The sequence below is a fragment of the Sciurus carolinensis genome, chromosome 3 (genome assembly GCF_902686445.1).
Source record: "Sciurus carolinensis chromosome 3, mSciCar1.2, whole genome shotgun sequence".
NCBI classification, from domain to species: domain Eukaryota; kingdom Metazoa; phylum Chordata; class Mammalia; order Rodentia; family Sciuridae; genus Sciurus; species Sciurus carolinensis.
Window position 1 is genome coordinate 5554929 of NC_062215.1, and position 13081 is coordinate 5568009.

The window sequence follows — 13081 nt, forward strand, 5'->3', positions numbered from 1 at the left end:
GCTCAGCTGCAGGTCTGGGACCAAAGTTGGTCGAAGGGCAGAGACACTGGTCAGATTCTGCCCGCCTGGCCCTTACCTTGGTGTACTGCACCAGGCTGGCTATGACCTTCCCCTGGGCACTGCCACCTCTCTGGTCCAGCCTGTGAAAGACACAAGAGAGGACAGCCTTGCTTGCTTGGCTCCCCCCGCCCTTGTTCTAGGCTGTGGAGAGGGTGGGTGAGCACTGGCCGGGTGGCTGTGGGCTGGGGGCTCAGGGTGGGAAGGCTAGGGACAGACAGGCACAGGGGTTGGCCCAGGGCACTTACAAGGTGGACGGTTTCCGGAAGTAGTGCAGGGCGAACTCCTGCATGGTGTAGTTGCCGGAATCATTGGAGAGAGAGGCATAGGCCACAGAGCGGGACAGGTTGGTGGCCTCTGAGTAGTCACTGTGTGCCTGTCTCCAGGGGCGAGCGGGGTGCTGGAAGCACAGAAAACCTGGTGCCACCTGAATGCCCACCAGCCTGTCCCCAAGGCCCTACTCAGCCCCAGCCCCAGTCCCAGTCCTGCCGGACCCAAGAGGAATAACAGAAACCAGGAACGTCAAGACTGTTTATTGAGAATCTGATGACTGCATTGAAATAAGCACCAGGGGAGCCAGAGGGGCCAAGGGCACAGCCCCTGCCAGGGGAGGTTTACAGTGCTGCAGGGGAAACAAGGAAAGAAGGCAGGAGAGGGCAGAGGGGACACACCAAGCACTGACCGCCAGGCTGCCAGAGGCCACAGGAGGCAGGCAGCCCCTGGAGCAATCACCGGCTCTCCTTCCTTGACTCTAGAGAGCTCTCGCCTCTGCCTCTCCTGTCTTTCTCACCTCTGAGACCCTGTCCCACTGAGTAGGACCTGGCTCTCCCAGCTGAGGCTGACTCTTGCGCCGAGAGCTGTTCCTCTGCTCAGGTGAAGGAAGGTAGAGAGCAGCAGCTGGCTGCACCATGTCAGCAGGAAAGAGTCCAGATCGGCCCCCGGCAGAGCCAAACTGCCAGCCTAGAAGGAATACCCAAGACAGTGCCTCACCCCGCCGGCCCCGCCACTCCTCAGCAGTCTTCGCCAGGGGAATGCTCTCCCTGGGGGGTACCTGGCTCTAGATCGGCCACTGGCAATAGCTTGATGAGGTCCCCACGGTGGAAGCTTAGGAGGCTGTGATCATCAGTGATGTAGCTACGCAGGGCGATGACATAGCCGGAGTCCTGTGGGCAGGTGGGTGAGCCAGCCCGGAGCAGGAAGCCTGCCCACCCTGCCTTCTCCCCAGCACGCTGGAGTTCCAGGGACCCAGCCTAAACCCCCAGTCACAGCCCAGGGAAGCCAGAGAGCACGCGATATGAGATGTAGGCTGCGCTCTGCCCCAGCACCCAGCCTGCACGTACCTTTCTGAGTTCACTCAGGAACTGATCCACTGTGGCTTTAATGGCCCTGGCCCGGGCTGTGCGCAGCACAAGCTGCTCGTTCTTCAGCGACAGTTCTAGGGTGGAGCTGCCCTGGCACTCCACACCCAGCACCTCGGCAAAGCTACACCCAGGGTGGGGCATGAGTTGGGGGCCATCTTGCCACCCTACCCTCAGCCCAGGTTCCAGGCCAGCCCACCTGTATGAGCAAAGTGTCTTCAGCTGGTCCAGGTGGAAGCTGGGGCCTTGGGTCACCTTGAGCAGTTTCAGCCCTCGGTGAGACACACCTAGTAGCTGCACGTCGCTGCCACTCTCGCCCTGTCAGGAAACGGGGAGGGTCTGGGACAGGCCCCTGGAGCCTGGCACGGCTCATTCCCTGGACCTGCACACGGCCACTGGCTGTGCCTTGTTCCTCCCTTGGTATACCTGCCCCGCTCTCATCCCACCTGGGGAGGGCCCAGACTCAGAGTGCATCCCCACCTCCCCCACAGCCCCACTGACCGAGACAGGGAAGATGCGGGAGAAGTAATTGGCCCAGTTGTCCCGTGCGGCCACCACAATGCGCTTCTTGATGCTGTCTTCGGCAGTGGCGAGGGAATCCAGGCCCACCTCCAAGTCTCCTGCAGGCGGGTCCCTGATCTCAGAGGGCTCCCATTGCCACTTCCTCCCTTGAGTCCAGCCCAGTCCTGGCACTACAGCTCCCTGATCCCAGTATCCCTGACCCATACCCAGCAGGTCTTTCATCTTGTGCCGCTCATCCTGAGAGATCCGAATGCAAGACTCAGCAAAGGTGTCCCGCAGGATCTGGGAGGAGAACCAAGTGGTCACCACCAAGTCCTGAGGCCAGAGCCCACCCCAGAGTAGCCTCGGACACATAGAGTGGAAAGGCTGGAGGGCCCAGTGGAGGCCCAGGGGGAGCTGGGAGGGACAGAGGGCTCCCCAGCCCAGGGAGCGCCCTGCTCCTCACCAGCAGCCACGTGCTCTCCTCCCCTTCGCCTCTCTGCCCCTCCCTGCACTGGTCGCCACTGTTGGGTCAGCTGAGGCAAGCTGTCCTGAAGGAACAGTGTGGCCAGAGGAAGAAAGCAGGCTACTTTGGGGAAGCAAAGGCACAGCCCTGGGAGCATTTGTAAGTGGCAAAGCAACAACCACCATTTACAAAGCACCTCCTGGGTACCAGGACCTCATTGCCAGAACTAGCTTAATCATGGTCTCCACTTTGTAGACTCTGAGAGGCAGGGCTGGGCACACAAAAGTGCCCTGTAAGTGCTAGCTGCTATTATGCCCCTTGCATCGGTGTTAATCCGAGCCAGGAGTTGGGCTAAGGGCCTCAGGATGCTGTCTGGCAGGTGGGCCAAGCTCTCACCTGCTCACAGAGAAGCCTGAGGCAGTAGGGATGGCTGAAGTTCTCCCGCGGGTAGAACACCTGGAGGAGGATAGGGAAGAGCCGAGATTGGGCAGGTCTGTGTCCTACCCAGCCCACTGGGCCTACCTTCCCGGCCCAGACTGGAAAACCCGTCTTGAGAAGGTGGGTCATGAGGAGGGGATGCTTGAGTCCCAGGCTGGGATCCCTGCTACCACGCCCTAGCCCAAAGAGGCCAGGCCAGGGCTCCACCCTGATGCCCACCTCCTTGCGTAGGAACAACTTCCAGGGGGTGCTGGTGTAGGAGAAGCATACGCTGCCAGAGGGCACAAGGAGCTGGGTGGAGATGCCCTGATCCTCCATGGGCTCCGTCAAGTCTGGCAAGGGAGGGTAAAGAGCTTCAGGTGAGAGGCTGCCTGGCCGGAAGGCCAGAGGCGCAGCGAGAACCCTCATCCTTGCCTGCCTCCCTCAACCCCCAGCTGCCTTACTCCTGAACTTAGTACCATCTCCTGCCTCCATTTCTGGCCCTAAAATTTCCTGGTGTCCCTGCCTATGTCAGTCAGGTCCACTGAATTCCCCGCAGAGCTGTCAGCTCTGCATCCTGGACAACACCCTGCGTTTGACGGTCCCTCAGTACCATATAGGCCCAGGGTTCCTGGGTCCTGCCTGGGGCGGGAACACGGAAGCTGGGGCTCCATGGCTCCAAAGTCCAAGAACTCAAGCAGCTGACCTCAGCTGTGCAGACATGACCTCAGCCATGGGCTGCCCAAAGGCTGTCAGGAGTACTACCTTGGCCCCAACAAGGCCTGCTGCACAGGGGGATGGGGGTCCTTACCACGAGGCTCTGCCAAAGGGGTCCTGGGCTCCTCAGATGAAGGCAGTGGGGGTGCTGGTGGCAGTGGGGGTTCCTGGGCAGTGGGCGGGTTTGGGCCAAACAGATCCCGAAGGGGCCCCTGCTTTTCCTTGATGGAATTGGAGGGCCCAAGCCGTGACTGGGCCTTGGGTCGGGGAGCCACAGCTGGTGGGGGGCCCTTCCCCAGGCTGGGGGACAGAGTCTGAGGGGGACAGAGAAGTCACAAGGGCCAAGTCAATTGTCAAGGCCAAGTTCAGCCCAAGAGTAGCGTATTCCCAAGCAGATCAGCCCATGCCCTGGAGAGAACGAACAGGGGACTCACCGATGGGGGCGAGTGGGCACCATTGATCCCTAGCTTGGCCAAAGCTTCATCCTTAGGATCATTTTTCTTCAGGAAAGATTTGAGAGGCCTTTTGGGAGAAGCAAGAGGTCACTAATTCTAGAGGAATTCCCTGAGGTGAGCAGCAGGCCGGCCACCTCCCTCCGGGCTGACCTGGTTGGCTGCACAGGCACAGGCACAGGGCCGGGGCGACTCTGGTACATGCGGATGATGTTGCGAATTTCCCTGCTGGGTTCTGGCCGCTGGGGCGTGGGGTCCAACTTGCACACCTCAGGGCCCTGACCCTGGGCTGGCCCTGCCGCCTCAGCTGGCTCAGCCTCAGCCTCTTTTGCAGCGTTGGCCACACCTTGTTTCAGTGGCTTCTTTACTGAGAGAGGAGGTGGAGGGGAAGAAGGGGTCGGCACTGACAAGAAGAGGAAAGAACGTTAAACTCTGCACAGAAGTGCAGGAGCCCCAGGCCCCATCCGTGTGCCCCACCTGTTCTTTTTTCCTCTTCTTCCTCCTCTGTCTCCTCCCCCTTGGGGATCTGGACCTTGGCTGGAGGCTTCACCATCTTCACCTTGATCTGCTGCTGTCCTGTAAATGCCCCACATGGCCTTCTCTGTCACCTATGCTTCCCAGAAGCCCACAAGGGCTCCCCGACAGGCCACAAGGATGGGAAAGAGAGGGCACCCTCCCCTCCCCTGGCCAGGCTAGGTTTCCACGTGGACTGCCACCCTAAGCACCCTCACCCATCTTCTGGAAATAGTCCCGTTTCTGCTGGAAGCTCTTGGGGTGCTGGGGCCTGTCTTCAGCCTCCTCCGAGGTCTCCTCCTGGTGCAGGGAGAAGTGAACATGGCCCCTGTGCACACGTACTCACTCACGATCCCCCCTCTGCTCCCCTTTCCAAACCTTCATGCTCGCCACCCAGGTGTCTCAGCCTGGCATCTTTGGTCCCCGCCTCAGGCCTTGTATCCACCTGGCCTTCATTCCTCACCCTCAAGCAGGCACCTGCTGGTTCCGGGTCATGTTCTGGCTTCTTTGGGGGAGCAGGGGGCTTCTTCAGCTTGGGAGCGATAGCTGAGGGTGGGGCCTGGGCAGCGGCCCCAGAGTCCCGGGCTCGGTGCTGGCGCTGCTGGTTCTGCTGCTCCAGGGACAGGTTTATGGCCTGTGCGGTCATCTGCTGGGCCTGAGGGGGAGAGGAAACAGACCAGATAGGAACCCTGCCTGGTCCCCACCCCTGGTCCTCATGCAGGCAGCCCGCGGGTCCTGCCGCCCTCACCAGGATCAGCGCCTGCTGGTTGATGAAGTCCTGCTGCTGGATCAGCTGCCTCGCGTCTAGGCTGGGAAGCAGGGGCTGCGGCTGCGGCTGTGGCGGCACCACCATGGCTGCAGGTGGGTCGTGGCAGGTGAGTGCCACGGCCAAGCCCAAGGCCCTTGGTCCCTTGTGCCCTCTGAACCCCTGGAAGGTCCTCTCGTGCTTCAATCTCAAAGCTGGCTGCTGCTCTGCCGGGAAGGGACCCTGGTGCCCCCGCCCAGCCTTACCTGGCATGGTGGGGACTGTGCCCACTGCTGGCATCATGGGCATTGGTGCAGGCATCATGGCTGGCTGGTACCCCGGCATCTGCATCATCCCTGGGTACACTAAAGAAACAGCCTCCCAGGTCAGTCTTTGCCTGAGCTCACACAATCCCCCTCCAGTCCCAGACAAAGAGAAGAGCAAGGGCGTCCGCCCCAGCGTGCTGGCTGAATTCCTGTCCCAGCTGCCTGGAGTCCCAGGCCACGCCGGCCTGTGCTGCTGGGCCTGACGGCCCTGGACGGAAACCAAGCCCACACTCACCCATGGGGTAGCCCTGCTGCATGGGCCCGATGGCGCCCCCTCCCTTCATGCGGCTGTTCAGAGCCCAGCCTTGTTCCAGATCCTGAAGGGACAACGGTTACAGGGTCAGAGTTAGAGCCTGCAGAAAGTGGGAGGAGCAGCAGAGGCCCGAGCAGGGCGAGGCAGGGCGGGGCGTGGGGGACACTCACACTGAAGCCTGGGGCAAGGACAGGCTCAAAGATGTGGTCCAGGAAGCCGTCTAGGCTCCCTGACGTGCGGGCCTCCCCTGTGGGGCAGGGACAGGTCGTAGCATCCAGCCAGGGTTAGGGCTGCTGGATTCCCATTCCCAGCACTCTGCCAACCTCAGCGAGCCTTACCTATATGGCCTCTGCTGGGCAGTGTTGGGGCTGGACCTGGAGGCGGGCCTGGGGGCAGCAAGGGGGCCTGGACACCAGGGGCAGGGGGAATGTTCTCGGCTCTGCAGAAACAAGCAGGCCGAGCTAAGGGGGCCGCTGAGGCAGGCGTGGCCCCTGAGTTGGGGGGATGGGGTGGGGGAGGCTGGGGAGAGTGCTGGGTTCGTGCTGCCACAGGGTGTGATGGGGGCTGAGGGGTCACTCGCCAGGGCAGGGCAGACCAGGGGCAGAGGTGATGGGTAGACCTACAAGCCAGCGGGGGTGATGGGGTAGCCGTGGGGACCAGCTGGGTCCCCCAGGTCCTCCATCTGGCCAATTAGGTCCAGCACAAAGTCACAGCCAGCCAAGTCCTGCCAAGCATCCCCGGAATGCAGTGACACAGACCAGCCACGAGGGGGCACATCCAGGCCTCTGGGTGGAACAGGAACAAGTAGGTGAGGCAGATGAGCATCCTGCAGGGGCAGGGAGTGAGGGGAGGGCGCCCGGGGGGCCCTGCCAGCCCAGTCTCACTGGGCAGCTCCCCTCCATCCCACATCCTCCTCGTTACCCGCGGCTCTGACGCTCATTCCCAGACCTACTGGTGAGAACCTGCTCCACAGGCTCTGGCGCATCCTCTCCATCTGGAATCTACAGTCTGACCCCACTTACTTCCTTAACTCCCCTTCCCTGTGCCCTGGGGAGTAGCCTCAGTCCCCAGGAGTGTGCGGCAGGAGAGTGGACTGGGAGGACAAGGATGGGGACAAACATCAGCTCTGGTCATCATGGCCCCCACCCCAGATCTCATACCTGCTCTGTAGGATCCACCCAGCAAATTGCTCCCCTGTGGTCCAGGACTCTACCTCGGCCGAGTAGCACTCCTCTGCAGGGGAGGAGGTGGGACAAGGGTGAGGGACAGCAGGGTCCATCCTGGCCACAAGGGGCTGCTGTCCTGGGGGGTCCAAAAGCAGAGGAGGGGGGAGACCAGGGTGACAAAGCGGGGCAGCAGGAAGGCAGAGGCAGGAAGGGGGCCGGGAGGGCCGAGGTGGGCTGGCTCCACTGTGGGTCTGGGGGTCCTCGCAGGAGGGGGCCCTCACCGTTGAAGGTGAAGACGTCCAGCGCCATGCGGCCCCTCCGCCATCCTGCCTTCCACTCCAGCTGGGTGGGTGGGTGGGCCCGTGCAGCCCCAGGGGCCAGCGGCGTCTGCTCCAGGGCTCCCAGTAGCTTGTGCTGGCACACCGCTGCCATGCCCTGGGGGGCCTGGTCAGAAACGAACCTGTGGGGACAGTCAGGTTGCGGTGGAGGAGAGGTGTGCGGGCCCCGCCGCCAGGTCCCCTGCTGCTGGTCCCATTACTTGAGCAGTGGCTTCTGCAGGGCGGGCGTCGGGGGAAAGGCACTGAGCAGGATGGCCATGAGGGCCCAGCCGCGCTGGCCCTGTTGCTCATCTGGGTTGTGCCAGAGCTGGGACACAAGCTGGCTGAAGAGTTCGTTCCGCAGCTCCGGCCAGCGCTGCCCCTGCCTCACCAGGTACGTGCCCATGGTCTGCTCCTGCCAGGACTGCAGGGATCCGTCTCCCAGGAGCCGCAGCATCTGCCGACACAGGCCAGGGCAGGAGGTGCAGGGCTCTCATGTGCCTGTCCTGTCCCTGTGAGGGTCCATGCTTTCCCCTCCACAATGTGTCACTCACCACCTTGTTGATGTCCAGAGCATGTTGAAGGTTCTCACCATCCAGTCGGGTCAGGGGCTTGGTCAGCAGCTGCCCCGGACTGGGCAGGGATGGCTCCTGCAGGAAAGAAGGGTGACAGTGTTTGTCCTCACTGGGGGGACAGTCCTGGGAGACCCCCACGGGAGCATGCACTAGTGGAGAAGGAGAGGGGCTGGGGCACAAAGATATCTTAGAAATGCATCTGAATTGCTCTTTGATTAGGTTGAGAACCGCATGCACAGAAAACACGGAAACAGATAAAAAAGAAAATGAAAACCACCATGAACACCCTACTGCCAGAGATAGCCAGAGTGAGCATTCTAACCTCTTGTGCCTTCCTTCCTGCGCACAGATACATACACCCCAGCATCCCCGCTTCTGTTGTCTTTAAGCAAAATGGGGGTCCTACCACACGTGCAGTTCGGAGCCCTGCTTCTGTATTCAACGCTATAGCCTGGACAGTTTCCCTCACTTGAACATTCTTTTTTTTTGGCGGGGGGGTGCTGGGGATCAAACCCAGGGCCTTGTGCTTACAAGGCAAGCACTCTACCGACTGAGCTATCTCCCCAGCCCCACTTGAACATTCTTAATGACAAGATTTCCATGGCACAGCCAGCGACAACAAAGGTGTGGCCTCGCAGATGGAAATAACTCCACGGTGGGACATTTCGGTTTAACGGATATTTTCAGCTACACCCACAGCCCCGGTGATTGTGGAGGGTGGAGAGGGTGGGGAGGCCCAGCTCATGCCTGGAAAGTGCTAAGACTGCGAACCGCAGGGCCAGTAGGAAGCGCTTAGGCCTGGGGCCCACCTGGAAGCTGCTGGAGATGAAGCTGGAGAAGGGGAATTGGTCGATGTCTGGTGGGAGGGTCAGGCTGGGCCGGGCAGGAACCTCAGGAGGCATGGACTCAGTGATGCTCCCAGCCAGGGCATCCTGGGGACCTGGAAAGGAGCACAGGAGGAGCCCAAAGGTGCCCAAGTGTAGTCCCTACACTGGCACCCACCCTGCCTTCCTGTCAGCCACCAGTCCCCATCTCCAGGAAGCTGGCAGGGGGCTCAGGAAGAGACAGACCCCTGCACAGTCAAGGGACTGGGGCCCCCAGGTGACTCACCTTCTGCTTTCTTCAGCATGGCGGCCAGCTCAGCTGGGATCTCCAAGCGCCCCAGCTCCTGGTGGGAAGGACCAAGATACCAGGGACCAAGGGAGGCCACAGAGGGACCTGGTGTCCCCCTACCCCCAGGATGATAGACACCCTTTCCAAAGACCAAGGACTCTGGTCCTGGGCACTCAAATAGAGCCCCAAGAGCCCAAGGGAAACTGAGGGAGCCCAAGGGAAACTGAGGGAGCCCAGTCCTCGGTTCAGGTGGCACATAAGAACAGGGCCCTGGCAGCACCCCGACTCCCCGGCTCCCCACAGCTGTGCCAAGGGGGCGTCCTTTCCCTGTTCCAGGCCACCTACCATGCTTGATGCTTTCTCCAGGGCCCCACCACTGTGCCGGCCACACCGGCCACGCAGATGGCCAAGCTGTGGGGGAGATGCGGGAAGAGCTGACTCCCCACCCCGCCCCACATGAGACACCCCCATGAACCTCCCATGGCACTTGCCCAGATCCTCGGGTCAACCGTCCCTTCCTGCCTGCTGGGAGGCGCTGACTCCAGAGAAGGATCCATACAGACCCAGAGGGGCCAACTGTCTGACAGAGGGCCATTTGTTCCTGTCCGCCCCCAGCCCTCCAGAGCCCTCACCTGCCTCCTTACTGTGCACGTCACTGCCCGTCTGCCAGGACCCAGGGAAGAGGACAGGAAGAAGGGAAGAAATGGTCTCAGAGGACAAAGTTCAGTCAGGGAGGGCCCAGGGAGGGAGGCAGCATATGGGCACTGAACTTTGAGCTGCTTTATGGCCCTCGAATTGGAGTCAGGAGGCAAGAGAGGGAGAAGAAGGGGCCCACGGGAGGGACAGAGGGAACGGAGGTTGAGACTCCAGGCGAGAAGGAGAGAGTAGATGCCCAGGTTCCCAGATTGCCCTGGCCAGAGAGGAAACAGGAAGAGTCCGACATGGTCTCTGAGACCTTGGTTCTTGGGACGCTGGGCTGAGGGCAGATGCTGTTGGGATTTAGCCACCCTGGGCTTCCCTAGCCCAGTAGCTGTCCCCCAAACCCTTCACCTGCAGCCTCTGCCGTCTCCGGAACAAGGGCTGGACCACAAGGAGGATGGTGTTCAGCTGTCCCAGAGCCACTCGCCGCCGGAGGTATCGCTTCCTAGAGGCCGTGGAGGGTGATGAGGCTCCAAATTTATACCTACTGCCTGGTAACCAATCCCCCCAAGCCTAGACACGATGTAAACCTGACTCTGGACCCTGAAGCCCCAGCATGCTTAACAGAAGCAACAGGAAAAAAACAGGACACTATAAAAAAGGAACACGTAAATGGAGCAGCTATTTGGCATAGGGAATTAAGACCTGATTCTCGAGGGGGATTACCTGGGTTTAAATCATTCCCCTTCTAGTTAGTCACTGTGACTGTGGATAAATTACTTTACCTCTGTGTTTTACTGTAGAAGAAGAACTTATAAAATTAAAAAGTAACCTCATAAAAATTTAATAAGAGATCCCAGAAGAGAGAATATGAAAATAAAATAGCTTTGAGAATTTCCCAGACATAGGAAGGCCAGACTCCTCAAAGGAATTGTGAACAGTATAAACATATAAAAATAGGGTCAGTGATGTGGCTCAGTGGTACAGCATTTGCTAGCATGCGTGAGGTCCTGAGTTTGATCCCCTGCACCGCAAAAACAAAACAAAACAAACCCTGCAACTTATGTGGTTCAAAGGGAACTATGAACAGGGCGAAAAGACAAACCACAGAATAAGAAATTATTTGCAAATCACATATTTGATAATGGCTTAATATCCAGAAAGTAAAACCGTACAGCTCAACATCAGAAACAGATCATTTAAAAACTAAGCAGAGGACTTGAACAGATATTTCTCCAAAGAAGATAAATAATGACTAAAAAGCACGAGGGGTGTGATGTAAAACAATGGAAAACGACAGAGAAATCAGGTACAAAGAACAAAAAAATGATGCAGCCACTGTTGGAAACAGTCTGGAAGCTCCCCCAAAAGTTCAACACAGAATGACCACATGATCCAGCAGTTTCACTCTTAGGTACAAACCCCAGAGATCTGAAAATAGCCTAGAGTTGGGTATGGTGGCGCATGTCTGTAATCCCAGTGGCTTGGGAGGTGGAGGCAGGAGGATCACAAGCCCAAGGCCAGCCTCAATGATTTAGTGAGGCGCTAAGAATTTAGCGAGACCCTGTCTCAAAATAAAAAATACAAAATAGGCTGGGGATGTGGCTCAGTGGTTAAGCGTCCCTGGGTTCAATTCCTGGTACAAAACAAAACAAAACAAAACAAAAAACCCAGTCTAGAACACACACTTGTATACCTGTATTTATAGCAGCATTATTCATAAATAATGGAACAACCCAAATATTCATTAATAGATAAACAGATAAATAATGTGTGGTCGATCCATACAATGGAACATTATTCAGTCATAAAAAGAAATGAAATTCTGGGGCTGGGGAGATAGCTCAGTCGGTAGAGTGCTTGCCTTGTAAGCACAAGGCCCTGAGTTCAATCCCCAGCACCCAAAAAAAAAAAAAAAAAAAAAAAAAAAAAGAAATGAAATTCTGATCCATACTACAACACAGGTGAACACTAAAACATTACGCTAATAAAATAAGCCAGATACGAAAGGAAATAATGTATAAGTCAGCTTACATGAAACATCCCGTATAGAGACAGAAAGTAGATTGGAAGTTAGCACAGGCCCGGGTGGGAGGCAGGTGGAGTCTTTGTGTAATGAGTACCGAGCCTCTGTTGGTAGCGATGGAAAAGTTTTGGAAATGAACAGAGATGACAGTAGCCCCTCTGGGAGGGTCTCTGGTGTGGTCCACCATGGAACCATCTCCACTTTAGTCTCGGCCCTTTCTCATCCCTGGGGGTGATTGGTGGCTGGATCAACCAGCCTGGGAGGCACAGTCCTGGCCGCCATCACCCACGTGTGACCAGCGTGCGGCATGCAGGAGTGAAGACAGCTGTGGAGGGGCACTGGAGTCAATAAGGGAATGGGAGTGAGTGAGGAACCCAGCCTCAATGGGGGCTGGAAAGGCAGGCGGAGCCTTACACAGCCTACTGCGAGCCGTGTGCTGTGTGTGTGTGTGTGTTGCTTGGGTCAGACCAAAGGCCTCACACAGGCCAGGCAAGAGCTCTGTCACTGAACCGCACCCCCAGCCCCTGATTCATGCTTTGAAATGACCCTTCCTGCTGCAGGGTGGAGAACAGACTAGAAAAGAGACAGATCAAGTGAGATCTAGTGAGAACTAGAGGTTCAGGTGGCCTCTTCAGGTGGTGAGCATCTTGTGCCTGGGGGTATTCAAGCAGAGGCTGCCTGGATATGGGTGGGAACACTGTCAAGAGGAGTTCAGAGCAGACGGGATGGCCCTGGGGCAGGCCGACTTACCTTGGGACCCTCTGTCCCCCAGTACTGCCCCGCCATCTTGAGGAGGAGCCCACTACCTCTTCCCTAAGCCTCTCCCTAGGACCTCCCGCTTCAGCCCCGGCTCCAGCGGCCCACCTGGCCTGGACCCCACGCACACGAGCCTGTATCCGGGGTAGGAGGCGGAGGCGCTGGCGGGAGATGCAGGCACGAAGGCCCCGGCGCAGGGTGAACAGGGCCTGGGTGTGCCTCTGGGTCCAGAGCCTCTCCAGTTGCTGCCAGCCCTGCTCCTGCAGCAGGACCTGTGGGCAGGGTCGTGGCTGCAGGTGGGATAGGCATGGAGGCCTCCTCTGTCCTCAGCTTCCTCCCTCCCAGCCAAACTATTCTGAGGCGCCTGCCACCCAGCCCCACTCCATCTGCCCACCCCTTGGAAGGATGGCCCAGTCCAGAGTTTTTCCCTGTGTGACCCTCGGTGTGCCTCTCTCTTCCATCCATGCCCGCCCCATTGCATCCCGCGTACACACGCCCACCTTCGTGGCCCCAAGGTGATAGAACGGCGACTCAGCCCCCAGCACCTGACTGAGGATGGTGCCACACCTCTCCCGATGGGAGTCTTCCTGGCCCTCCTTCCCCAGGGCCCGGAACCTGCCCCAAGGAGGCAGAGCAAGGTCACAACAGCTGTGACCTCCTTTCGCACTCGTCACCCAAGCCCCT

General features: G+C 58.7%; 1 protein-coding gene across 1 annotated transcript in view; it reads right to left on the minus strand.

Moving 5' to 3' along the window:
• Positions 1-13081, minus strand: part of Myo15b (myosin XVB) — a 30897-nt gene that overhangs the window by 4468 nt on the left and 13348 nt on the right. The window contains 32 exon segments of the mRNA XM_047542995.1: positions 77-140; positions 306-457; positions 848-1017; positions 1109-1220; positions 1398-1539; positions 1615-1733; positions 1917-2035; positions 2144-2219; positions 2779-2838; positions 3040-3152; positions 3611-3830; positions 3951-4038; positions 4122-4371; positions 4446-4544; positions 4700-4778; positions 4945-5136; positions 5230-5336; positions 5493-5591; positions 5788-5869; positions 5976-6052; positions 6144-6244; positions 6429-6590; positions 6966-7038; positions 7253-7431; positions 7510-7745; positions 7843-7938; positions 8673-8803; positions 8974-9031; positions 9322-9387; positions 10027-10120; positions 12506-12669; positions 12898-13012. Coding sequence (XP_047398951.1) covers positions 77-140; positions 306-457; positions 848-1017; positions 1109-1220; positions 1398-1539; positions 1615-1733; positions 1917-2035; positions 2144-2219; positions 2779-2838; positions 3040-3152; positions 3611-3830; positions 3951-4038; positions 4122-4371; positions 4446-4544; positions 4700-4778; positions 4945-5136; positions 5230-5336; positions 5493-5591; positions 5788-5869; positions 5976-6052; positions 6144-6244; positions 6429-6590; positions 6966-7038; positions 7253-7431; positions 7510-7745; positions 7843-7938; positions 8673-8803; positions 8974-9031; positions 9322-9387; positions 10027-10120; positions 12506-12669; positions 12898-13012 — 3895 coding nt within the window.